The sequence below is a fragment of the Moesziomyces antarcticus genome, assembly GCF_000747765.1.
Source record: "Moesziomyces antarcticus DNA, scaffold: scaffold_v10013, strain JCM 10317, whole genome shotgun sequence".
NCBI lineage: Eukaryota > Fungi > Basidiomycota > Ustilaginomycetes > Ustilaginales > Ustilaginaceae > Moesziomyces > Moesziomyces antarcticus.
Genome location: NW_014638997.1, coordinates 461665 through 485040, shown reverse-complemented (window position 1 = coordinate 485040; position 23376 = coordinate 461665). Strand labels below are relative to the sequence as shown.

At 63.6% G+C, this 23376-nt stretch overlaps 7 protein-coding genes across 7 annotated transcripts; 2 read left to right on the top strand and 5 right to left on the bottom strand.

Annotated features, from left to right (window-relative positions):
- Nucleotides 1-119: 119 nt before the first annotated feature.
- PAN0_013c4786 (ribosomal protein L2) lies at nt 120-3045 on the bottom strand (the record flags this gene model as incomplete). The annotated part of the gene is made up of 3 exons (XM_014799914.1): nt 120-1626; nt 1928-2836; nt 2930-3045. The coding sequence occupies 3 exons, from the start codon at nt 3043-3045 to the stop codon at nt 120-122; spliced, it is 2532 nt and encodes an 843-aa protein (XP_014655400.1).
- A 223-nt stretch (nt 3046-3268) lies between these two features.
- On the top strand, nt 3269-4882 carry PAN0_013d4785 (glycosyltransferase family 22 protein; the record flags this gene model as incomplete). Its single annotated transcript, XM_014799913.1, has 1 exon — nt 3269-4882. One exon carries the CDS (start codon nt 3269-3271, stop codon nt 4880-4882), a length of 1614 nt encoding a protein of 537 aa, XP_014655399.1.
- Nucleotides 4883-4942: 60 nt separating this feature from the next.
- PAN0_013c4784 (uncharacterized protein) lies at nt 4943-6019 on the bottom strand (the record flags this gene model as incomplete). The annotated part of the gene is made up of 1 exon (XM_014799912.1): nt 4943-6019. One exon carries the CDS (start codon nt 6017-6019, stop codon nt 4943-4945), a length of 1077 nt encoding a protein of 358 aa, XP_014655398.1.
- Nucleotides 6020-6773: 754 nt separating this feature from the next.
- PAN0_013d4783 (uncharacterized protein) lies at nt 6774-7229 on the top strand (the record flags this gene model as incomplete). The annotated part of the gene is made up of 1 exon (XM_014799911.1): nt 6774-7229. One exon carries the CDS (start codon nt 6774-6776, stop codon nt 7227-7229), a length of 456 nt encoding a protein of 151 aa, XP_014655397.1.
- An 81-nt stretch (nt 7230-7310) lies between these two features.
- On the bottom strand, nt 7311-11531 carry PAN0_013c4782 (TPR-like protein; the record flags this gene model as incomplete). Its single annotated transcript, XM_014799910.1, has 1 exon — nt 7311-11531. One exon carries the CDS (start codon nt 11529-11531, stop codon nt 7311-7313), a length of 4221 nt encoding a protein of 1406 aa, XP_014655396.1.
- A 280-nt stretch (nt 11532-11811) lies between these two features.
- Nucleotides 11812-15210, bottom strand: PAN0_013c4781 (uncharacterized protein; the record flags this gene model as incomplete). The annotated part of the gene is made up of 1 exon (XM_014799909.1): nt 11812-15210. The coding sequence occupies one exon, from the start codon at nt 15208-15210 to the stop codon at nt 11812-11814; it is 3399 nt and encodes a 1132-aa protein (XP_014655395.1).
- Nucleotides 15211-16382: 1172 nt separating this feature from the next.
- Nucleotides 16383-23224, bottom strand: PAN0_013c4780 (ubiquitin-protein ligase; the record flags this gene model as incomplete). Its single annotated transcript, XM_014799908.1, has 2 exons — nt 16383-22584; nt 22665-23224. The coding sequence occupies 2 exons, from the start codon at nt 23222-23224 to the stop codon at nt 16383-16385; spliced, it is 6762 nt and encodes a 2253-aa protein (XP_014655394.1).
- Between the last annotated feature and the right edge of the window lie 152 nt (nt 23225-23376).

Below are 23376 nucleotides of genomic sequence, written 5' to 3'. Positions count from 1 at the left end.
CACCTCCCCGATCTCATCTTTCCATCCCCCATCCTCATCCAGACTCTCCCGCAAACACTTTCGTAGAGAGAAAAAAATCACACTGGGATCGTATTGCACTGGGCTGTGGCTCGGGCTGGTTAGGGCTTGCCGAGACGCTTTCCGTTCCTGCGCGGACGCTCGCGCACCACCATCTGGTTGCCGCTGCGCGTGCCCGGCTTGCGCGTACGCGCACCCTTGGTGAGATGGCCATAAATAGAGCGAGGATGCATGTTACTCTTGCTCTTACCACGTCCACCGCCGTGTGGGTGGTCGCAGGCGTTCATCGCCACACCGCGCACCTTGGGTCGTCGACCCAGCCACCTGCTCCTACCTGCCTTACCCAGCCTTCGGTGCTGGTGATCCTTGTTGCTCACCGTGCCAATCGCCGCACAGCACCGCGAAGGGATCAGTCGCACCTCGCCACTCTGCAGTCGAACCTGCGCATGCGACTCGCCCGCACCGCTGCGTGCAGAGAACGCAACGAGTTGGCCGAACGTTCCCGCGGAACGAACCATCTTGGCAGGGCCCCGCGGGTGCATCGTGATCGAGTGGATGGTGGTGCCGATGGGGATGAGGTGGAGCGGGAGGAAGTTGCCCGGTCGAATCGCCTGCGTGCGGAAAATTCCGAGGTCGAGCGACGAACTTGTGCCCGCGCCCGAATCGGTGGATGCTGCCGATGGCTCCACAGCCGTCTGTGGCGCAGCCGGGTCGGTGGAGAGCGCTTCGGTGGACAGCAGCGTGCCATCCGCCGACACCTCTTCGTCGGTGATATTGGCGGCGCGCGAGATGGCCTCGTTTGCGCCACTCAGACGGTAGCTCTGCACGGTATCACCCGCACGCAGCCCATCCGGAGCGAGGATATAGCTCTTGCGCTTGGACTGCTTATGCTCGATCAGCGCAATGTGCGCGCTGCGGCCGGGATCGTACTCGATGCGCAGTACGTGCTGTTCGCCGCTCTCCCAGCGGTAAAAGTCGACGAGGCGGATGCGGCGCTTGTGACCGCCGCCGCGACCGCGCACGGTGACGTGGCCGTGGTGGTTGCGACCGGCGGTGGAGCGCTTGGCGATGGTGAGCGAGCGCTCGGGCTTGCCCGAGTGCAGATGCTCGTTGAGCGGCTGCCTCAACCAGCGAATGGAGCGCGTGATGGGCTTGAACGTCTTGAACTGTCGGTCCTTGCGCACGAACGGCGTCGTCGTCGTCGTCGACACGCCCAGCCGCGCCGACACGCTCGACTCGGCGATCTTGCGCTTCGCCGCCTTGCGCTGCTCCTTCATCGCTGTACGACGCTCCTTGCGCGTGCGCTGCGCCGGAGTCGAAGTGATCTTGACCGCCACGGGCGGCGTAGTGGCTACCTGCGTCGTGGACGACACTGCGTGTAGGTATCTTTGGCCAAGCGAAGAGCTGCGTGCCGACGCCTGCAGCGCCGCTGTGATGCGCGACGACGATGACGGCGACAATCCGAGCGACGAGCTGGACGCCGTAGTGGCGCGCGCCACAGCCTGCAGCGTGGCGCGCCCAAATGCAGCGCCAACCATGATCGTAGTGTGGTTTCGCTGCGGTGGAGACGAGGTGAAGGGTGAAGGTCGGGATGATGTGATCGCTTCGCTGCTTGACAGTCCCAGTGCCAGAGCCGCCGCCTGCCCAAAGGATTGGCTGGGAAAAAATCCGCTTCTTCCCACCAGCTCACAAAGGCGCGTCACGTGCGGTCCTGCCCCAAAGCTTACCGCATTCACACGTAATCAGCCTCAGCCAAATGATCAGATCTAACAATTTAGGATCAAGGGTCTTGCACCTCGCCATCTTCGTCGTAAGCAGCTACACTCTGGCTGAAGCGCATACAGAAGCAACAGGTTACAAATACAATGGCATTGCGAGGCCAGGCCAGGCCAAGCCAGACCCACGTCACTTCTTGGCCTTCTTCTTCGACGCTGCTGTCGACGCTGACGATGCTGCGGTGCGCTTCTTGTTCTCCTTGTTGGCAGCTGCGCCGCCGTTCTTGCGCGCGAGCATGTCGGCCTGGATGCGGTCAAACTCTTCGTCGGTGGGACGCTTCTCCTTGACGCCCGCCTTGGCCTCGAGCTTGGCGATCATGTCGTCAAACTTGGACGCGCGGTTCTGATTCTTGCGCTGGATCAGCGCTGCAAGGCCGCCGAGGTCGTCGTCGTCGTCGTTGCTCGACTTGGCCTTTCCACGCGCCGCTTTGGTCTTGGTGTCCTTGCCGGCTGCTTTGGTGGGTTTGGCCTTGGCCTTGGCGTCGCCAAAAAGGTCGTCCCACACGCCGAGTTCCCGGGCGAGCTTCTCGGCCTCGGCCGCCTCGCCCTGCGCCTTGGCACGCAGCGCCTTGCGGCCTTCGGCGCTCTTGCTGCGCTTCCACGCGGGCGTCGCCTGAAGCTCGCCGGCGGCAATCGCATCGTCAATGAGCGCGACGAAGCGCGCCTCGTCCGCAACAAACTCGCAGCAGGGGACGTGGTCAAAGATACCCGCCAGATCGCCGTTGGTGTCGTTGTACGCTTCGAGGATGTCGTCCTTCTCGTCGGACGAGTTCTGGTACTTGCGCTTAAAGTCGTCGAGCGTCTGGCGCGACACTTCGCCGGTCCAGAGCTGCTTGAAGTAGTCGTTCCAGTCGAAATCCGCATCGCCCTCGCCAAACATGAGCTCGGCGGTGGAGCCGGTGTTGTCGAACTTGCGCCGACGCACCTCGTCCGAGAGCACGGCGTATGCGAAGCCGATCTTTTGGAACTGCTGGATCGCATCCTCGGCGCCGCCCGACGACGCCGACGAGAGCACCTTGTCCGGATGAAACTTCAGCGCCAGCCTAAGCACCACAGCCAAAGCGAAAGAAAACCGGTCAGCGAGGAGATGAGATGGAGTAAGGGAGGATGGAGGGGGGGGGGGGGGGGGGACGTACTTTTTGTAGGCCTTTTTGATTTGTTCCTGTGTGGCGTCTTTGTCGACGCCGAGCGTGCCGTACAGGTCGACATTGCCGTCAGGAAAGAAGTGCAGGCCGGGATCTTGCTCGTCCATGGTTGTGCAGTGCAGAAGGATGGAAGTGGGAAGAGCAACAGACGCGGGTGGAGAGTTGGGGCTGAGTCGGGGGCGCAGCAGCGCGTCGACGCGTAAATTGAATTGGCGGCTGCGTCCCCACGCGCCTTCTTTGGCGCTGCAACCAACACCTTCTCGGCGCTGCATTTTGGAATTTCCGAACGCCTTGGCCACCATCTACGACCGGCATGGTGGCGCGATGACGATGGGCGCACTCCGGGCGATCGACGCACGCAGCCGGCTCGGACTGCTCTACTGGGCGCTGGTGGTGCTGCGCTGCATCAGCGCCTTCTGTGGATACGCCTACATCCACCCGGACGAATGGATGCAGTCGGGCGAAGCGTACTTTGACGCAGCGTCGCTGCCGTGGGAATGGCAGCCTCGGCATGCGCTACGCTCCCCCGCTGCGCTTCGCACGCAGCTCGCTGCAGTGCCCGCGCTGTCGCTCTTGACCGGCCAGGGAGGGTGGGCGAGGTTTGTGGCGCAGCGCGCCGCGATGGTGATATGGACGCTCGTGGTGGATGCGGCGGTGGTGGTGACGGTAGAGCCACGACTGGCGCAAAGGCTGCTGTGTCTCTACGGCGTCTCGAGCGCTGCTACAACGTTTATGGTGAGGCCGTTCAGCAACTCGACCGAGGCAGTGCTGCTCGCGCTCAGCTTCGTGTACGTGCTGGCGTTCGTGCGCGATGATGCGTGGTATCGAGGAGGCGCGTGGAAGTGGACAGTGCCCGTGCTGCCGGTCATGACGGCAGTGGGCGTATTCACCCGCTTCACATACGTCGCCTTTGCAGCGCCCGTCCTCGCCCTCTACCTGGCGCGGTTGGTTGAACTGGCTCGCAAGGGCCATGCGGGCAAGGTGGCGGTGTGGTTGGCGGTGGCAGCCGGGAGTGGGGCGGCAACAACAGCGGTCTACCTCGGCATCGACACGCAGTTCTACACCCAGTCAGGGGCTGCTGAGGTGGCGAGCGTACGATGGCGTGGAATGGAGGCGGTCGTGGCGCCGCTCAACGCACTGGCGTACAATGCGCGCACCGACAATGTGGCGCAGCACGGTCTGCATCCTCGCTGGCTGCACCTCTGCGTCAACCTGCCCATCATGGTCGGCATCGCCAACGTCGCTGTGCTGCTCATTCACGCCGCCAACACCTTTCGCGCCTGGCTCGCAAGACGTGGACCCGAGGCACGCACCTCGACGCAGGATGGGGAGGCGGCGGTGGGGCTATCGCTGTGCATCGTGGTGGTTGCGCTGTGCATGCTGAGTGTATCGCCGCACCAGGAGCCGCGATTTCTACTTGCGCTCGCGTTCCCCTCGGCGGTGGTTATGGCGCATGCGCTAGGATCGCGCTTCTTCCGCACGCGTCCGCGCCTCGTACGATGGCTGGTGGCACTCCATATCGCACAACACCTGCTCCAGATGGTCCTCTTCTCCTTCCTCCACCAAGCCGCCCTCCTGCCTGCACTGTTTGCCATCGACAAGGATACGACCCTCCAGACGCATGTGGTGTATCGCACTTTTCCCGTCCCCACCCACCTCACCCCCCACAAGGACGTTCGGGGATTCGACTCATCCACCTCGCCACAACATCTGCTCCAAATAGCCATGCAAGATTGTGGACTCACCGCCATCTACACTCCCAGCTGGTTCGTCCCCGCACTGCAACAACAGGCTCTCAACCAAGGTATCTCGCTTACAACGCAGCGACACTTTGCGGGACACGTGGATCTAGATCACCTCGATTCGGCACTCGCGCTCCTGCGCACCTCACGCGTGCACGAGGTGTTTGCCATCCACCAACTGCTCGTCAGCTGCCCCCCCTAGCCCACTGTCGCACCTGTGCTTTACGAATAGAACTGCATTTGCTCATGCCGTGTGCGCGTGTCAGTCCCAGACCAGACGGCCGTTGAGGTCGACGCTCGCCTTGGCCGTGGGCGTCTTTGCGCTCACCGAGTGCGGAGCAGGTCGACGAGCCGCCTCTCGCTGCTGTGCAGCCTCGAGCGCCTGCTGTCGACGATGGTTGGCGAGCCGCTCGGCCTGCAGCCGCTCCGCATCCTCCTTGGCCGCCTTCTTGGCCGCAGCCTTGTTGGCGTTCGAACGCTGTTTCTTGGTCTCACCTGCGCCGACCACGCTCGCGGTGCCGTTGGGACGCGACTTGACCGGACCAGGAGCGGCAACAGTCCATCCACCACCCGAGGGAGGGGAGGGCTTGGAGGAGAGACGCTTGACGCTGGCTGTGGGGGCGTCGTCTGGCAGCGCAGCGAAGGGGTTGGTGGATGCGAACGACGTGTGTGTGGCGGTGCCATTGGGCTTGAGAGATGACGCAGAGGCTTTGGAGGACGAGGGGAAGGTGCCGCCCACGGACGACCAGCCGTCGTCGTGGTCCTTGCGCGAGATGCGGTGCGTGGCGGCGGGCTCGGAAGCGGGCATGCGCGCGACTGACGAGTAGCCGGCAGGAAGCTCGTCCACGTCCGCATCGCGCATGTCGCCGAGCGAAGCTACCAACGCCGCCTGCGCCGCATCCGACCTGGCGCGCACGGCGTCGTTGGTGATGGCGTTCGTGGCAGGCACTGTGTCGTCGGCTGCAGCCACCTCGGCATAGCTCTCGGCGGGTGCGGCTGGTTGTGTGTTCGGCTGCTGCTGCTGCTGCTGCTTCTTGTTCTTCTTGTTCTTTTTGGATGTGGTTGCGGCGGGCGCGGACTCGGCCGGCTTGGCAGCGGGCTCTGGCGCAGGCGCGGGTGCGGGCGCAGCGACCGGCTCGGATTGCTGAGGCGTGGGGCTGTCCTTGTTCTTGTTCTTCTTGCTCTTGTTCTTCTTGGCCGACTTGGACGCTATGGATCCCGATGGTGGGGCCGCAGCTTGCTGTGCGTGCTTGGCGTCCTTGCGCGCACCGTTGCGTACAAACACGTGGATCGCCAGGCCGGCGGCGAGGCCGAGCGCGAAGATCTTGGCCGAGTCCATGGCCGCTTGTCGAAGATGTATAGGGGATGAAGCGAGACGAAAGGAGGGAAGAAGCTGCTCGCGCGCGCACGAGGCTGATGATGGCGTGGGCGAGTGGGGGCGCGTGTGGGTGTTGGCTGGTCGTGACGTGGATGGGGGGTGGAAATGAAGGCCGCGCGTGTTGGGTGGGAATGAAAGAAAGGCTTGCAGAGCGACTTGACTTTGCACCGAGCCCGACCGAGCGTATGGAAAAGGTGAGCTTTAGTGCGGGGGTGGTCGAGGAATAAAAGGGAGGTTTTAGACGGCGGTCCGGGCGCAGCGCAGCGCAGACGAGCGAGCGAGAAGATCAGCGCCCTAAAGGGTTAAAGGCTGATCTGCGCTGCGCCGTCGTTTTGAGTTGGCGCGGCGCTGCTGCTGCGCTGCTGCTGCGCTCTGCCAAGAAGCACGCAAAGTGTCGCAGCTCCAATCACGAAAATCCAATCCAATCAGGCGACGCGACGTCTTGCTTGCCTTCCTGGCTCGGCTGTACCTTTTCTCGGCACGGCGCAAAGGGTCGGCATCGGTCAAGTCGCCGTCGTTTCTCGCGCGGCACAATCTTTCCACAAATGTGAGGTCGACGGACTGCACATTACCCAAAAAATGGCCCGCACGGTGACGTCTTCTTCCGGCGTGTCGAAGCCGGGCCAAAAAAGCAGCCAAGACTGCGTCCCTGGCTTCGGTGCGATGTTCGCATCCATCCTCGACCCACCTTCATACCTCTGCATCGATCTCGGCCATGGTTCGCATTCTCGTTCGTTCGTCTGCACTGCTGTGTATGGCGCTGCTGCTTGCACTTGTTTCGGCCCAGTCGTCTTCATCGCCCTCGACTTCAGCCAGCACAGCCGCCTCGCGCTCCACCTCGGCTTCCTCCACCACCTCCTCTTCGTCCCGAACCACCGACGCAGCAGCAACGCTTGGCACGCTCATCTCGTTCTCCATCAGCTCGGTCAACACCGCCACCTCATCCACCTCATCCTCTACATCCTCGGCAACATCCTCCTCCTCCACCTCGTCGGCTACATCGTCGGCTACATCATCCACCTCCGCATCCACCTCGAGCGTGGTGCCGACGACCACTACTTCAAGCACACCCAATGCGGGTGTTGCAGCCGCGCCTATGCAGTCGCACTTTATTGTCCCCACCGCCGCACTCGGCGTGGTCCTGCTCAGCAGCATCTGCTTCCTCCTCTAACCCCCACCCCCACACACGTACTTCATGTAGATGCTTTTGGTCATGCACATTTCACTTATCCATTCTCGGCGCTGTGGACTCTCAGCTCTTGAGCTCCTCCAGCAGCTGTTTGGCCTCGTCGTACTCGGGTTCGGCGTCCCACGCATCGCGCGTCTTGGCGAGGAACGTCCGGACCAGACTGCGTGCCTGGAACCTTGGCTTGGGTGCATCCGGATCGCCCGTCTCGTTGTCCGCCAGCTCCAGCAGTGCGTCCACCAAGTTGCGCAGGTCGTGCAGCACACTGACGAACGTCTGCTTGTCCGATGCCAAATCCCCCGCTACGGCTTGGTCGAAAGCGGCAGTGTACGAGTTGAGCAGCGCGTGTTGGACCGCACGCGTGCGTTCGCCGTTCCACGTAAGCAGCCGAGCATACAGCTTCCAGATGCCCGCACTCGTCGAAATCGTCGCCAGCAGCGTCTCGTCAAACAAGCGCCGCACAGGCGGGTACAGCCCCAAGCCTGAATTCACATCCAGCTTCGGCTGCACCGGTGCTGCAACCCCCGATTCGGCACGGTACTGCCCAATGGCGGCTTCGTACACCTCCGTCGCCGCAACCACTTCGGCTTCCAGCTCGGACTTGGGCGTGCGCGTGACGGCATCCACCAGCCGCGACAGAACAGCAAGGTCGACGGTCTTGGCGCGGTCCGAGTCGCTCGTCTTGCTGCGCGTTTGGATCTCGACCACGCGCTGCATCGCGCGCGTCGCTTCCAGCAGGTATCCCACGTCGATGCACACGATCATGTAGTTGAACCACACGCGCCAGTTGTCGTGCGCGAACCGCAGCGACTGCTGCAGCGACCGGTGCGCCAGCAGCTTGAGCGAGTATGCCGTGGTTGCATTCGCACGTCGTCCCCTCGCTGCGCCCGGTTCGCCCGGATCGCGAAGCCCCGTCTCGGTGCCGGCTTCGGACTCGGCCTCGGACTCGCTCGACACCTCGACGCCCGAGTCCGAGCGCGAGCTGCCGCTCCACTCGCTCAGCCCCTCGTCGTCGTCACTGTGCGCACCCGCATCCCACACCCTCTCCGCCTCTTCCTCGGCCTCCAAAATGTCCGGCAGCCCACCCTGCATGCCCATGCGCTCGATGCCCACAGCATCGCTCGCCGCCGCAGCACCCTCCACCATCCGCAGGTAGCAGCTCGCAAGATTGTTCCAGCTCTCCATATCCTCGTCGTCGAGCGCCGTGCAGCGCCGGAAACACTGCGCACCCTCCTTCCACTTCTCCAGCCGCATGTAGCAGCATCCGAGGATGAACCAAGACCGCGTATAGAGCGGATTGATCTTGAGCGCGAGCTTGAGCCATTTGGCCGCCTGTGCGAAGTCCTGCTGCGTAAAGTGGACGCCGGCCAGACTGCGTGCTGCTCGGGCAGAGGAGGAGGCCGAGACGCGCCATGCTTGGCTGTAGTGCGCCAGCGCCGCGTCCGGTTCGAGGTCGCCGAGCAGACACCACAGCTTGGCCTCGCGCGCACGGTCGAGGCGTGTAAACATGACCGCCTGGGCCTCGCTCTTGGCCCCGACTGCCTGGCGTCTTCGTGCGGACACCTCGACATCCGCCTCGACCTTGGTCCCGTCCAGCAGGGCCCGCACGACCTCGACGCCCTCCTGCTGCCGCCCGAGCATGCCCAGACACTGCACGACCTCCTCCCACATCTCGACGCGCTCAAAGATCTCGAGCGCCGAGCGCGTTACGCCGATACTAGCGTAGCGCCGTGCGAGCTCCGCCTGCATCTCCCACTTGGGCGGCAAATCCAACGCGTGGAAGAACTTCAGCCGCTCCTGCAGGCTCGAGTCGTTGGTGGGCATCTGGTCGATCAGCGCCTGCAGCTGGAGGACGGATCGCTCCACCGTGCGCGTGCGCGTCGACTCGAGCCGCGCACGCAGCAGCAGCGACATGGTGTGCACCGTCCAGTTGCGCGCGTGCGACACGACGCGCGCGATGAAGATGCCCATCTGGTTCGCCGTCAGCCCGTGCGCTGCCTGCGTGTTGCGGATGTTGAGACACAGCGCCAACAGCGTACACTGATCCAGCACCGCCAACGCCGGCTGCGCGTTCGGATCCAAAGTGCCCAGCTCATCCGTGCCGGCAGCATCGGCGGTGGTCGAGGTGAACTTGGTCTGCTCCAGCAGCGTGTCGTCGTTGAGCGCAAATGTCGACGGCATGCCCGCCACCTGGTCTTCCGGATTCGCCTTGGCTGCAAATCCCGTCTCCAGCGGCTCCTCCTTCTCCCCCTCCTGGCTGTCGGTGGTGGATGTCTCGCCTTCGGCCTCTTCGTCCTCTTTGCCGCCGTCGGCGACGACGCTCTTGGCGAGCAGGATGAGCTGCGTCTTGTCCTCCTTCTGGAACTTGGTCCTCTTGCCGAGCGCACCGGACATCCGGTACACCAGTCCGTTCTGCCTCGCCGCCTCGACGAACGTCTCGGCCGCCTCGCGGTCGCTTCCGATCCTCTGCAGCGCCACGCCGCGCTCGAGGATCAACCTCGCCGCGAGCGCGGCCCACTTGCTCTTGTCCTCGCCCGTCGCGGGCTTGGTGGCGGCAGCACGCGCAGCCAGCACGTCACGCAGCTTGTTGACGGGCTCAAACACCTTCTTGCCAAACGCCACGGGTTCGTCGAGCACATGGCTGTGCACGGTGTATGCGCGCAGCCTCCACCACGCCACCGTCTCCATCTCGGACGACACGAACAGCGCCTCGATCAGCAGCTTGGCCAGCACGAGGAACACCGGCACGCGGCACAGGTGGTACGCCGGCTCGCCCTTGAATGCAAGTGCCTCGAGCGATGCACGGTGCAGCAGACCCTCGGCGGCCTTGTTGGCCTTTTCTTCCGCATCTGCATCGAGCGGGCGCGGCGGAAATGCGTCGGGCGCCGTCGAGCGCAGCAGTGCCAGCGGCTCGAGCGATTCTGGCAGCTCGGGACCCGTCCAGTTGATCTGCACAAACGCATGCAGCGCGCTGATCGCCACGCACAGAGCCTCGAACCCAACTTTGCCCGCCGAGACCATCTCGCCGACCGCCTGGTCGACATCCTTCTGCAGCGCCGCCAGGTCCAGGCTGCCCGCACCGCTGCTGAGCGCCTGTCCGAGCTTGTGGCCAAGGGGTCGCAGCAGCTTCTTGCCCACAGCCGAAGTGAGCACGTCGGCAAAGTCACCCTTGATGGTCTGCTGGACCATGCTGGGCACCGCGGCCTTTTGCGCCTCGTCGAGGTTCGCCAGCGTGTTGGTGATGAGGTTCCACTCGTAGTGGTCTGGCGTCGCGCCGTCGTCCACGGCAGCCGCAGCGGAGGGTGCGAGGCCGGCGAGCTTGACGGGCGTGCGCGATGCGGCGCGCAGCGCGCGGTACAGCGCATCGAGGTCCGGGAACGTCGGCACGTATGCGTCAAAGTTGGGCGTGTTGGCCTCATCGTCATTGAGCTCCGACTCCTCCTGGTCTTCCGTGGCCACGGAGGCGTCGTCCTGGTTCTGCAGCTGGAACGACGAGCGCGGGTTGAGCCAGCCGACGGCACCGAGGTCGGCCGAGTTCGTCTTGCTCTCGGCGAGGTTGTCGGTCTCGAGCAGCACTGCCGCCAGGAGCAGGTCGGCGAGCTCGCGCGTCAGCACCTCCTCGTCGGCGCGGGATGCATTGGCGAGCTGTTGCTTTGCCCACAGCGCCACGAGCGATGCGAGACTGGGTTCTGCCTCTCCGCTACCGCGCACTGCTTGTGGAGGGAAGAGCGCCACGTTGAGACGCTCGTTGACGCCGCCCTGTTCATCGTGGATGTCAGTGGGCAGCGTATTGTCCGTATCGATGACGCCAAACAGCTGTGCGCCGTGCAGCTCCAGCCACTCGTTCCACGCCTCCTTGCCCTTGATCTCCGCCGCACCGCCCACGAGCACCACGCGCTTTTTGGACGCATACGCATTCACCGTCCTATACTCCTCGTCGTCCTCGAAGACGACGTTCTCCGCGGCCACCAGTGCCGCCTGCAGTGCCAGTGCCAACTCGGGCAGCTCCTCGTCGAGACACGTCTTGCGTGCGGCCGAGATGACGGGCACGTACCTGCGCTGCGTGTGCGCACTCTGGTCGAGCTGCTGCTGTAGGAATGCGAACGCGATCGCCGCTACCGCCTGGTCGAAGCTCGGCGTGCGTGGCGTGACGACGTAGACGGCATCTTCGTTGTCGAGCGCGCCCGAGGCGAGCAGCGCTTTGGTCTGGCGCAGAAAGTGGTTGAGCGGCGTGTGTGGAAGCGGGCGTGTGAAGCGCGACGCAGGCACCGCACCAATGCCGCTCATGATTGGTGATGTATGTGAAGAAATGATCGTTGGTGATGGTCAAGAAGATCACGACGAGTGGCCTGTGTGTCGAAGCTCAGTCAGAACAAAAAAGTTTAAGAAACAGAAAAAAAAAAAATCACACGGCTTCCGCCTCGTTCCACCTCCGACTTCCGGCTATCCAACCGCTCGGCCTCCACACCATTTGCCCTCGCTCCTCTCAATCTCGAACACTCTGTGCCACTTTGTGCCACTCTTTACTATGGGTCTCGCTGTGCAATGCCACTTTGTTGCGTTGCGTCTACTGTGCCTGACGAGCCGCCTTGAACCTGCTCACCTTCTTTGGTTTTGGCTGTTGCTGCTCTTCCGTCTGCATTCCTCCCTCGCCCGCACCTGCGTGCTCCTCGGCCTTGTCCGCTTGCCGACGCGGTGCAACGGAGGGTGGTGCGAGTCCCTGCTCGACCATATCCCTGTTGTGGCGGCTCTCCTTCTCCCTCCGCGCCTGCTCGGGGTTGTTCTGCTTCCACTCGCGCCGCTCGAGCCGGCTGCGCATCACCATCTCGGCCTTTTCGTCGTCGTCGTCACTGTCCGCACCGCCGAGCGCAACCGGGCCCGTCACGCCGCCCTCCACAAGATCGCCGTCCTTGGGGAAGCGTACAGGCGCAAGCTGCGGGATGATCATCACCGGCCCTTTCCCCGCAGGACCATCGAAGCCGTCCATGCCAAATGCAGCCGACGCCGAGGTCGCGCCATTGGCAGCTTGGCCGTCGCCGAGGTTCTGCGCGGACGACAGCAGGTCCTCGAGCTTCTGGGATGAACCAGCGGCAGAGGAGCGTTGCTGAAGGGACGCTTTGAAGCGCGAGATGCGCGAGCGGCCAGAGGTGTCGCTGACGGTGTTGCCTTGGTACTCGGGATCTTCCATCGCGGCATCGAGCGGCACCACGTCGTCCTCATAGTCGTCGTCCGACTCCTCGGCCGGCAGCACTGCAGCGCTGCTGCTGCCAGCACCGCTCGAGCCAGGCATGGCCAGGCCCATGGCAGCGAGCTTGGCGCGCGCCTGCTCGTACTCCTTCATGAGATCCGGATGCGACGCCAGCCCATCCGCGTCGCCACCCATCGAAGGCGCCAGCGCCATGAGATCGTCGGCGTCGTAGTCGTACTCGTCCTCGTCATCGTCAAAGTCATCGTCCATGTCCCAGTCCTCTGCATCGTCGTCAAAGTCGTCGCCATCGTCGTCGTCGTCGTTGCCGTCATGATCGACGTCGATACCCCGACTGTCGGCAGCTGCCGCGCGTCGCGAGCGCGACGAGAGGTACGAGTCAAAGTACTCGTCTTCCGAGTCGGCGTCCGCGCCCTCGCCCTCGATCTTGGGCTCCTCCTGCTCCTCGTCCAGCTCGCGGCCATCGTCGACCTCGGCCGGAAGATGGTTGTCCAGCTGAGCGGCCGGGTTGATCTCCACCAATCCATCATCCGCGTCTTGCTCGTCGTGATTCTGTTGCGAGGCGGGAGGACCGAAGCGGACGCGACCCGGACGCGGCACGTCGTCGCCATCCACCGGCCTGGCGAGTGCGACCTTGCCCTCACCCTCGCCCTCGCCCGGCCGGGATGCGTCTTGCTCTACGCGTCCCTCCTGGCGCTGCCGCATCTTTTCCGCATACGCCTTGGACGGCCTTGCATGCGGCACGGCGGCGGGCAAGCCCATGGCCTGCCTGCGCGCGCTCAGCTCGTCGTCGCCCATCGATGCGCGATCGAGCGCCGACATGCCCAGCGACTCGGTCGGCGCCGTCGGCACTCTCGGCCCCGGTGCATTCGGCACAAACTTGGGCTTCTGACTGAGGAAGCCTTTCTTGAACGCGCTGAACTTGGTGGCGCCATTCGCGGCGCTCTTGCCCTCGGCTGCGCCAGCCGTGGCTTTGGGACGCTCCATGACCGCATGGCCGAGAGCAGGCTTTTCCGCCAGCCGCTGCATGCGCTCCTTTTCGCGCTGTTCTTCCTCGTGCTTCTGCCGCGCTGCGACGGCCTCGGGCGTCGAGAGGCGTTGGTCCTCCTCGTGAGCCTGCTGCATCTGCCTCAGCACGTCCGTGGGCGGGGCGCTCGGATGGCCCTCGACCACATCGGGTCCGAGCAGCGCCACGATGCGCTCCGCCTCCTCCTCGACACCCACGTCGTCGCGATGGCGCTTCTCGGCGGTGCCGGATCCCGAGTCCGCACGTGCGGACGCCGCATCCGCCGCTGCCGATGGCGCCGGAGTGGTGTCTGCGTAGTTCTCCTTGACCCGAATGCTGGACCGCAGCGCGCGCTGGAGCGGCGTCAGGCCCGAGCGCGCCGAAGCTTCGGGATGCGCGCGCTCGGGCGACTTGATGCGCACGCTCTTCTTGGTGGGCGTGCTCGTGCCGCTCGTCATCGGACTGGATGCCGCATCGGTCACACGCCCAAGCAGCGACGTTTCGGCCGTGCTGCTGGTGCGGCTGAGCGGAGTGGGTGTGTGGCTGCGCGACGGCCGTTCCTGGCCGTCTTCCTTTTCGAGGTCTTCCCACGAGTACGAGCTCTTGATGGCGCCAGGACTGGACGGATTGAGGTTGAGGAAGCCGTGACGGATGCCCGAAGCCCCGAACGACGGACGTTGGTTGATCGGCGGCCGCGCCAGACCCATCTTGAGCGCCGACTTGGCAGGCGGCGGCCGCGCGGCCGAGACGATCTCGGGAAGCGACTTGGCGTTGGCTTGGTCTTCGGGCGAAGGAGGCGGACTGGGTGTCCGAGTGCGCAGCACCACGCGTGTCTCTTCCGCAGCGTCGATTGCGTCGTCTTTCTGTGTGGCGGGCGCACTTGAGTCTGCGGCGGAGGTACTTGGCTCGACAGCAGCATCAGTATCGGCGTCGTCGTCTTGCTCTTGCTCTTCTTCCTGTTCGAGCTTGCTCAGCGTCTGCTCTAGCCAGAGCCTGCGCTTGTGCTTGTCGGCGGCGCGCTCGTCGTTGTCGCGCACAAACGGCTGCATATACGCCTCCTTCCTTTGCGCTGCCTCTTCGTCCGTCACCTTTTCGATCGGCTCAAAGAACGGCAGGCCTTCCTCGTTGAGCGCCTGGTTCTCATCATTGACCATGTGGATGTCCTTTGGTAGTGCCTGGTCTTGCTTTGTGCCGCTGTCTGGTGCGATGCGATCGCGCAGCTGTGCAGCATGCTCGAGGAAGCGACTCCTGCGGGTCTGCAGGTGGCTCTGTGCGTCCTTGATGGATGTCTTGACGTACGTCACTTCAATCGTCCGGCTCGGCTCGTTGAGCCTGACCGAGCTGGTGATGCGCTCTTTTCCGGCTGGTTGGGTGAGCGTTGCCAACGCAGCATCCTCGAGCGCAAGCTGGTCGGCTATCGACAGGCCCGCCACATCCTGCCGGACAAAGACGCTTGCGTCTTTGAGATGCAGCTGTGCGGGCCAGAATGCAAGTGCACCCAGCGGCTGCAGGATGCGCGAGGCCTGGTGTGCGGATGACTGGCCCGATCGCAGCTCGTGCGCCACCTGGATGTTGTCGAGCTGCAGGCAGATGCGCTCGAGGTTCGCAGCGGCACTCTCGAGTTTTGTCAATACGGCGCGGTCGGATGAGTGGGTGGCGGTGCGCAGACGACCGTAGTGCGCCTTGAGAAGCGCCTGTGCTGTCTCGGACACTTCGGTCGGGTCGCCCCCCGCTGCGGCGCGAGAGGACAGCATCGTCGAGGTCCAAGAGAGCCAGGTTCGACGATCGACCAGCAGTTGCGGTTATGAGCGCGCGGATCAGGAATAGGGTTCCCTTAGCGGTTCGATGTGTGCATTCCAGGTGCTCCGTGATCCATGGGAGTTGGGGGTCCGCGACGATGTCAGGAACGATGGTGTAGGACGGAAAGGAACGGGCGGTCCAAGTGGAGGTTGCAAAGGCGCAAATCGGAAGCCGCTCTCTCTCTCTCTCGACTTTGCCCCGCCCAGCCGGCTCAAAAAGCCCAAAAGGGTCCAATGACATGCTCGTCCGAGCGAAATAACGATTCTTTTTTTCGGTCGGTAGCACAGCGCGATGTCGCAACGAACCAAGCCACCAAAATTCGCAAAAAAAAGAGAGAAAAGAAAAGCAAAATCCAACTAAATACTTCTCTGCTCGAAACCAGCACAGTGGAAAAAGCGGCAGCACACGGCGTTCTCAGACCGAACCAAGGACACAAAATTGGCAAACCGGCGTAAAAAAAAGAGCAATGCGAGAGCAGACGGCGATGTTGGAAGCAGCCCCAAAGAAAGTGTGGAAAATGGATAAGAGAGAAAAGCAGAAGAGGTCGGCTGCACACAGCGACGTCGGCCAGAACCAAGAGCAAAAAACGGCAAAACCGGAAAAAAAAAGACAAAAAGAGAAGGGGAGGAGTTGCGTGGCAGCACACGTTGAGCGGCAGCGCAACTACTGACTTGAAAAGACTAGGGGAATGCTTCAGCGAGGTTCACACCAAGTGCATCGGCGATTCTGGTGAGAGTCAGGCTGGGGGCGGGCCAGTAATCGAATCGACGGCCACGGCGATGTGGGGTCGAACCAAGCCAACCAAAAAATTGGCCAAAAAAGGACCGAAAAGAAAAAGCGAAATTTGGAATCAATTTGTTCTCTGCCCCAGCCACGCAGCTCAGTGAGAAAGTGCACACCAAAAAAAAAAAGTCCGAAAAAAAAACACAAAGGAAAAGGAAAATCCACTTAGCATGTCCGTCTCCGCCCTCACACAACGCATCCACCTCGCTCTCACCAACCGCAGCCACAAACCATCTTGACCACTACCAAGCCCGTGTGAGAAACATGCATGCCTTACATTGACTGTAAGACTTCGAAAACCATTGAAAACCGAAACTTCGAAAACTGGATGCAAAGAGCAAGACTACGACAGGTGGAAACTGGTGGAACCCTCCTTCATGGCGGTATGGAGGCGCTGGCGCATCTTGTCGCGCGACGAGTAGCTGGGCATCTTGAGATAGTTGACGCACGTCATCACGCTCGGCAGATAATCGTCCGGCGTGAGCGGCGCCTCGTGCGGACGCTTGACGATCGTCAGCTGCGGATGCAGACCTGCAAACCCACCGATGGGCAGCTTGGGCGAGCCCGTGAGCCACTGCAGGAACTCGCGCCGCTCGTCCGCTCCAAACGACGCCATGATCGCCACAATGTCGCGGAAGCTCGCCGAATCCGCATTGAGGCCGTGGTCCGGCTTGATGCTCGCCACCAGCGTCGACTCGCTCCAGTCCTCGTCGGTGTTGCCAAACAGCATCACCAGCTCGTCCGCCGTGAAGCTCGACATGGCCGAGATCGGAAAGATGAGGTTGAAGCCCTGACGGAACGCGCGCACCGCCGGTCGGATGCCACGCTGCAGCGTCATGTCCAGCACCTCCGAAACGTACTGCTCCACGTTGGCGCCCGTCACCGACTCGTCGCGTCCACCCGGATGCAGCTCGATCGCCTCGTAGCCGGGCAGCGTAAAGTCGAGGCCCACCGCCTCCACCTCGTCCGGCTTCATCTCGCGCAGCGATGCCAGCGAGCGCGCCAGCGTCGCATCCACCGCCGACAGAGTCGCCAGCGTCGGCGCCACGTGCTGGTTCAGCGCCGCACGCATGAACACCGCCGAAAAGTTGCAGTCGATGATGCGAGAGTCCAGCAGCGCCTTGGCCACAAATTGGCCCAGGATGCGGAACGCCTGCAGCCGCTTCGACACCGAGCTGGATCCGCCCTCGCCGTTTGCACTGCCCGTCGTCGCCGCTGTCGCCGTCGTCGTCGTCTTGCCTTCGTCGCCTTGAGCCGTGATCAGAGGCGCCGGGAACAGGCCCTGCGGACTGAACACATAGGCGCTGCCGTCCTCGGCCGTGCCGCCGGCGCGGCTGTCGCGCCACAGCTCCAGATCGCGGCGTGCAAACTCCTTGGACACGAGCGAGTAGAACTCGAGCGTCGGTCCGAGTCCCGTGCCCACCTCTTCAAAGTACTCGACCTCGAGCACCGACGAGTTGGAGCCGTACAGCTCAAACACCTTGAACGCCGACGCCAGCAGGTTGGCGCGCGAGATGCGCACCTTCTGGCGCTGCAGCCGGCCCAGGAAGCCAAACGAGTCGTCGAGGCGCGAGGCGCTGCTGCCGGCGTCTTGGTTGCGGCTGTGCAGCGCCTGCCATCGCGTCAGCAGTCGCGCATATCCAAACGACGTCGACTGCAGGAACGCGAACCGCGCCTCGAAGGGGAACAGGAACGGAAAGTGTCGCGGCAGGTCCGTCGACCACGCCGGCAGGCATGCCGAGGCAACAATGAGCGGCTCCTCGAGTTGCCGGTTGAGCTTGGCGGTCAGCTTGTTGTTGACGAATGCCGACTCGGCCAGCGCTCGCGCCGAAGTCGCGGGGACCTCGTCGCCTGCATCCGACACACCGCCAGCAACACCTGCGCGCGCCGCTTCGCGCCACTCCATGTTGAGCGAGTGCAGCACAGCGAGCAGCTGGAGCAGCTTTGCATACGGTGCATCCTCCTTGATCGAGGAAGGCAGCTCGATCGCTGCGCTCTCCGCCAAAGTCGGCTCCGGAGTCGACTCGGCCTTGGCGCGCTCTTCGGCTCCGGACACCTTCTTGAAGCGGACCGTGTAGACGTTGCTCCAGATATGCTTGCCTCCGGCGCTGGCCAGCGAGCTGCCCGTTCCAACCGAGCTCTGGCTCGCATCACGGGTCTGGGCCGTCTCGTATCGGTGGACGGCACCGTAGACCGTGGTGTCGAGCGAGAGGCTCTCGGACCCAAGCGAGAACTCGAGGTGCCAGTCGGTCGGCTTCTTCTGCAAGGCGGATGCGTACGAAGACGGCTTCGACGGGCTGGATGTCGAGGACGAGCTGGCTGCAGCGGCGCCGCTGGAAGAGGACGCTTCGGTCGGCTTGGGCGTGCCTGCGCCGTTGCTGGGCGTGGCGATGCGCGTGCCTTCCGGAGTCTTGGCCACGATCCGGCCGCCCTCCTTCTCGACATCGAGGTTGATCGTCTTGTCGGCAGCGTCTGCGCTATCGCCGGCGGTTGCAGTTGCGCCCGTGTCGCCGTCGACCGGGATCTCTCCCTGCAAAATCTCCTCGTCGAAGCCTTCTTCATCGGAGAAACCCTCATCGTCGTCAAAGTCGGCACCGTGGAGCAGACCCTCCATGAGCGAGCGCGCAAGCGCCTCATCCGACTGCAGCTCGTCGTCGGCAGCGCTCGGGCCTTCGGCTTTGTTTGCGCCCTCGCCGCTCTCTGCGGGCGGCTCGTCATCGCCAAACAGGTGGCGGGCCAGGGCACGTGCCTCGGCACGGGCTTCCGATTCCCCGTCTTTGCCAGCTTGGGCAGAGCCAGAGGCCTCGCCATCTTTGCCGTCATTGCTGCCGGCACCCTCTTTCGACTTGGACTCAGCCTTGTCCGCTGCAGCAGACCCTTCTGCGCCACTTCCAGAGCCGGCGGCCTCACCCGCTTTCGCCTCCTTATCGGCGGCCTTGTTGGTAGAGCTCGACGCCTTGGCCTCCTTGCTGCTATCCAACTCGGGGAATCCACCGGAGCCGGTAGCTGCCGCAAAGGCTGCCAGGACCGACGAGAGACGCGACGGAGCCGATCCGCCGGCTCCAGCACCCGAGCCAGCGGCAGCGGTCGACACTGCAATCTTGGGTCGCAGGTAGTCGCTGAGGGACTGGAAGGTGGCGACGGCATGAATGGTGACGATGATGTTGTTGCAGCTGCGCGGAATGTCGGTGGCGTCCTCGGCCTGCAGTCGCAGGCGAAGCTGACGACCGAGCATGGCACTTGGGCTCTTGCGCGCGTCGTCGCCGCCGGCACTGAGTGCTGTCGTGATGTCGACGTTCTCCAAGCGGCTCAAAGCCTCCTGCAGCCTGCGCACCAATACGGTGGCACCGTTCTGGTTCGACTTGTCGTCGGTCTGCATGAGGGTACGAACGAGCAGCCAGCGCCTGCGGTCGAGGGCGATGCCTCCGTCGCTCTGCGTAGCAAAGGAATAGAGCGCCTCGACCAGGCCGGAGCGGAGCAGCTCGAAGCTCGAGATGGGATCGTCGTTCCGAGAAAAGAGCGAGCCCACCTGCTGCAGCACATCGATCGCGTCTGATTCCTTGCCGTCGGCGGCGGCGGCGTACAGTCGCTTGACCAGGTCCTTGATGTGGTCGAGGGCCTGGGCCGCGCTGCGAGCGCCTCCCGACGAGTTGGCCTCTGCAGCAAACTTGTCGCGCAGCACACGTGCGCGCCAGATACTTGCATCCGTCGCCTCGGCCGCGCTCTGGGCGTTGAAGGCAGAAGGCGAGGACGACGACGAGGCTGGGCGGAGGCCAAGCGCCTCCATCTGGGCGCTGCTCGCGCCGGACCCGGCCGCGGCGGCGAGGAGCCTCGCAAGGCTCGAGCCGGAGGACAGGCCCATGTTGGCACCGCCCACGCCCGATTCGGACTGCGAAGCTCCGGAACGCGGCAAGGTCAGAGGATCGGTGCTGGAAGCGGTGTCCGTGGATGCACTTGCAGCGGCCGAGGTGGCCTTGTCCGACGGTCGAGACGAGGGAGTCTGCGACGCAATGTCGTCAATCTCCCACATGACGCCCTCGCGACGGAGCAGAGCCGTGTAGAGGGACGGCAGCTTCTCGGTGAGCAGCTCGACGATCTGAAGTGCACCGACGGCGAGCGTGGGATGCTCGCGCGACGAGAGGATGGCGGCCAGGAAGCTGGCGAGGGGCACATTGTCGAGCGCCTCGGCAAGCGAGTCCGGGTCGACGAAGCTGATGATCTTGAGGATGCCGTTGATGGCCTTGTGGCGGACGTGGAGGGCGACACTGGCGGCGTAGACCTCGACCAAAGTGGGCAGGACCAGGTGGGTGAAGCGCTTGACGAGGGCGGTGCGGCGATGCAGCATCTCGACGCGCTTGGCCTGTGCCGCATCGCGCGCCACTTCCTTGTCCGACTTGGTGCGAGGCGCCTTGCTTCGCGACGAGCTCGAGCGCGAAGACGAGGGACGAACGGGCGCAGGAGCAGCACTAGACTCTGCATCGGTGGCACGCGGGGCAACCGACTCGGCAACCGCCTGCTCCTGTTTGGTCGTCTGAGAAGACGCAGCCGAGGCGGTTTCCGCAGCGGAAGAGCCCTGCTTTGCAGTCCGCTTGAGGTACGCCTTTTCGGTGTAGGCACGAGGGTCAAAGACACCGTCCCTGGGCAGAGGCGGCAGCAGCTCTCCGACCAACGAGAGAGCCTCCTGGATCTGCTCCTTGGGTCGCTGCGCTAGGTTCTGCAGGACAGCCATGTCGGCGACTGCCACGGTGGAGTTGGCACCTGCGGCGTCGTCGTCCGGAACGACAGCGACTGCCGCGGTTTCAGCCGCACTGCCGGGGCCTGAAGCTTGCTCGGACTCGAGCTGGATGCCGTGAGGCTTTGTGGCTTCGGCCTTGTCGGCGACCGACGCAGAATCGGCGGGAGCGGGCGAGCCAGTCAGCAGGTGGTAGAGCGTCTCGACAATGTTGTTCTCGAGCAGGGCGACGGCGAGCTGCGGACTGCTTCGGCATGCGGTGCCGAGCGCCTTGAGGACGTCGGTGTAGGTGCTGGCGCCAAGCGTGGTGTTGGAGCTGGACGGCGACGAGGCGGGCAGAAGCAGGTTGTTGAGCGCGGCCAGGAGCTCGCCGGTGAGCAGTTGCTCGAGCAGCTCGGGGTGGAGTCGGTAGCTGTCGACGACGCGCACGACGCACTTGCAAGCCGACTCTACGAGGCGCTGATCGCTGTAGGTGAGCACGTTCTGGACGATGGGCATGACGTCTCGAACCGAGGCGAGCGAGTCGGGGGTGAGCTTGCGGCAGCAGTTGGCGGCGGCGGTCATGGCGGTGCGCTGGATGTGGATGTTGAAAAAGTCGAGGTACTGGAGGATGGCGGAGAGGCCACCTTCCCTGACAATGGCACCCGGGTAGTCTTGCGAGACCTTTTCGAGCGTCTGAAGCACCTGTTCGGCGAGATCGATAAAGGTGATCTCCATGAGCTTGGACGTGAGGACGGGGATGGCACCGTGCGAGACGACGCCATGAGCGGCGTAGGGCATGGCCTCGATGAGGTTGGCGAGGCAACGACAGGCGAGGAGCATCTTTTCGCCGCTGTCCTCCATGTCGGCGGCAGCGGCGGTGGCGAGGGCGGCCCTCATGTCGTCGTCGAGACCGTCGTCTTCGTCGTCGACGGCCTGGATCTTGGACTTGGAGCCGAGGTCGTGCCGTTCGGGCTTGGGACCGCCAAGGATGTAGACGAGCTCCTTGACGAAGGCGTCGGTGGGGAAGTAGCCAGCGAGCGTGTCTTCTGTGCTGACGCTGAGCAGCTCCGAGAGGTCCTGGAGCGCGACCATCTGTGCGGTCGGATCGGATTCCTTGCGAAGGGAAGCGAGGAGGCTGCGGAATCGGTTGGAGAGGCCCGACATGTAGCCAGCCATGGCTCTGAGGTTGAGGCCGAAGACGCCGGCGCCGTGGCCATCGTCGTCATCTTCGCCGTCATCCTCGTCGTCCTCGTCCTCGAAGCCTCCAAGAGCATTGGAACGCGACGATGCGCCGCCGATGCCGAGACCGTCGCCGTCGTCGTGGTCCTCGTCGTCGTGCTCGTCGTCATCCTCGTCGTCGTCGTCGTCGTCGCCATCGTCGTGATGACCAAATGCGTCAAGGTCTTCGTCGTCGTCGTCGTGGTCGTGACCGGACATCTCAACGTCGTGGTGATCGTCGCACTGATCGGCGAGGTCCGACATGTGGACGTCTGCGTCTTGCTGAGCGGCTGAGTCGGAGCAGTCGAAGTCTGCCGAGGGTCTGGCGGATGCGCCGGTGGGAGCGCGCTTGGACTTGGACGAGGACTTGGCCTGGCTCGACTTGGATCGGGTGGTAGCCCGGGTGTCTGTGCCGTCGGAGTCGACGCCAGTCATCTTGTCACGAGAGCGAAGGGTACGAGACGAGGTGGGAGGAGCGCTGTCGGCCTGTTTGCTGGTGGATGCGTTGGACTGCGGATCGAGTTTGGGACGCTTGTTGCTGGAGCCGCCTGCGGACTGGGTGGGCGAAGGCTTTTTGGAAGCTGATTGGGAGGAGCTGTCCGCTTTGCGCTTGCTGTGAGGTGAAAGGGAAAGAGGGAGGACGTTAGTTGGTAGAGCCACGATTGGAACAAGGGAGGAGAGGCGGACACTTACCCTTTTGCCGAGGTGGACGACGAGGATGCCGACTGAGACTTGGAGGCAGAGGAGGTAGATGGAAGGGGGGATGCCTTTGCTTTGCCCTTGCCCTTTGACTTTGCTTTTGCCTTGCCCTTTGCTTGGCGTGCTGGGTTGGATTGGTCGGAAGTGGAGACGGAGGTGCCGACCCTAGAGGGGGTGGGTTGCGTGTTCACCAAGGTGGAAGACGACGATGCTGGCGATGGACCAGCAGAGACGCGGGACTTGCGGCTTGTGGGAGAAGGGTTGGAGGCCGAGGCGGAGGCGGCGGTGGCGGGGGTGGCGGGCGCCGAGGCGAGAGTGGTGGAGGAGAAGGAGGTCTCGCTTCGAGAGTCGGAGGATTCGTCAGCCGCCCTGGCAGCGCTTGAGATTCGGGAGCTTCTTCGCGGCGTGGCGGTGGCGGGCGAGGGTTTCGTGGGGGAGGTTCCGGGGATTGAGGACGTGGGTGGGTTCGGTATGGTCGGGGCGGTGGAATTGCGAGCCAAGGAGCGAGATCTGGAGGGGGAGCTTAGCTTTGCCGGGCTCTGATCGACAGGCATGGAGAGTGCCGATAAGTTTAGCTCGGCGTGAGCAAGGAAAGAGGGGTGCAACCGACTACTGCCTGCCAGGGAAGCGTGCTGACTAGACGCACTGGTGTTTCTCGAAACGTGCGAGGGGCGGGGGCACGATCACGGCACGCTGGGGAGGGTCG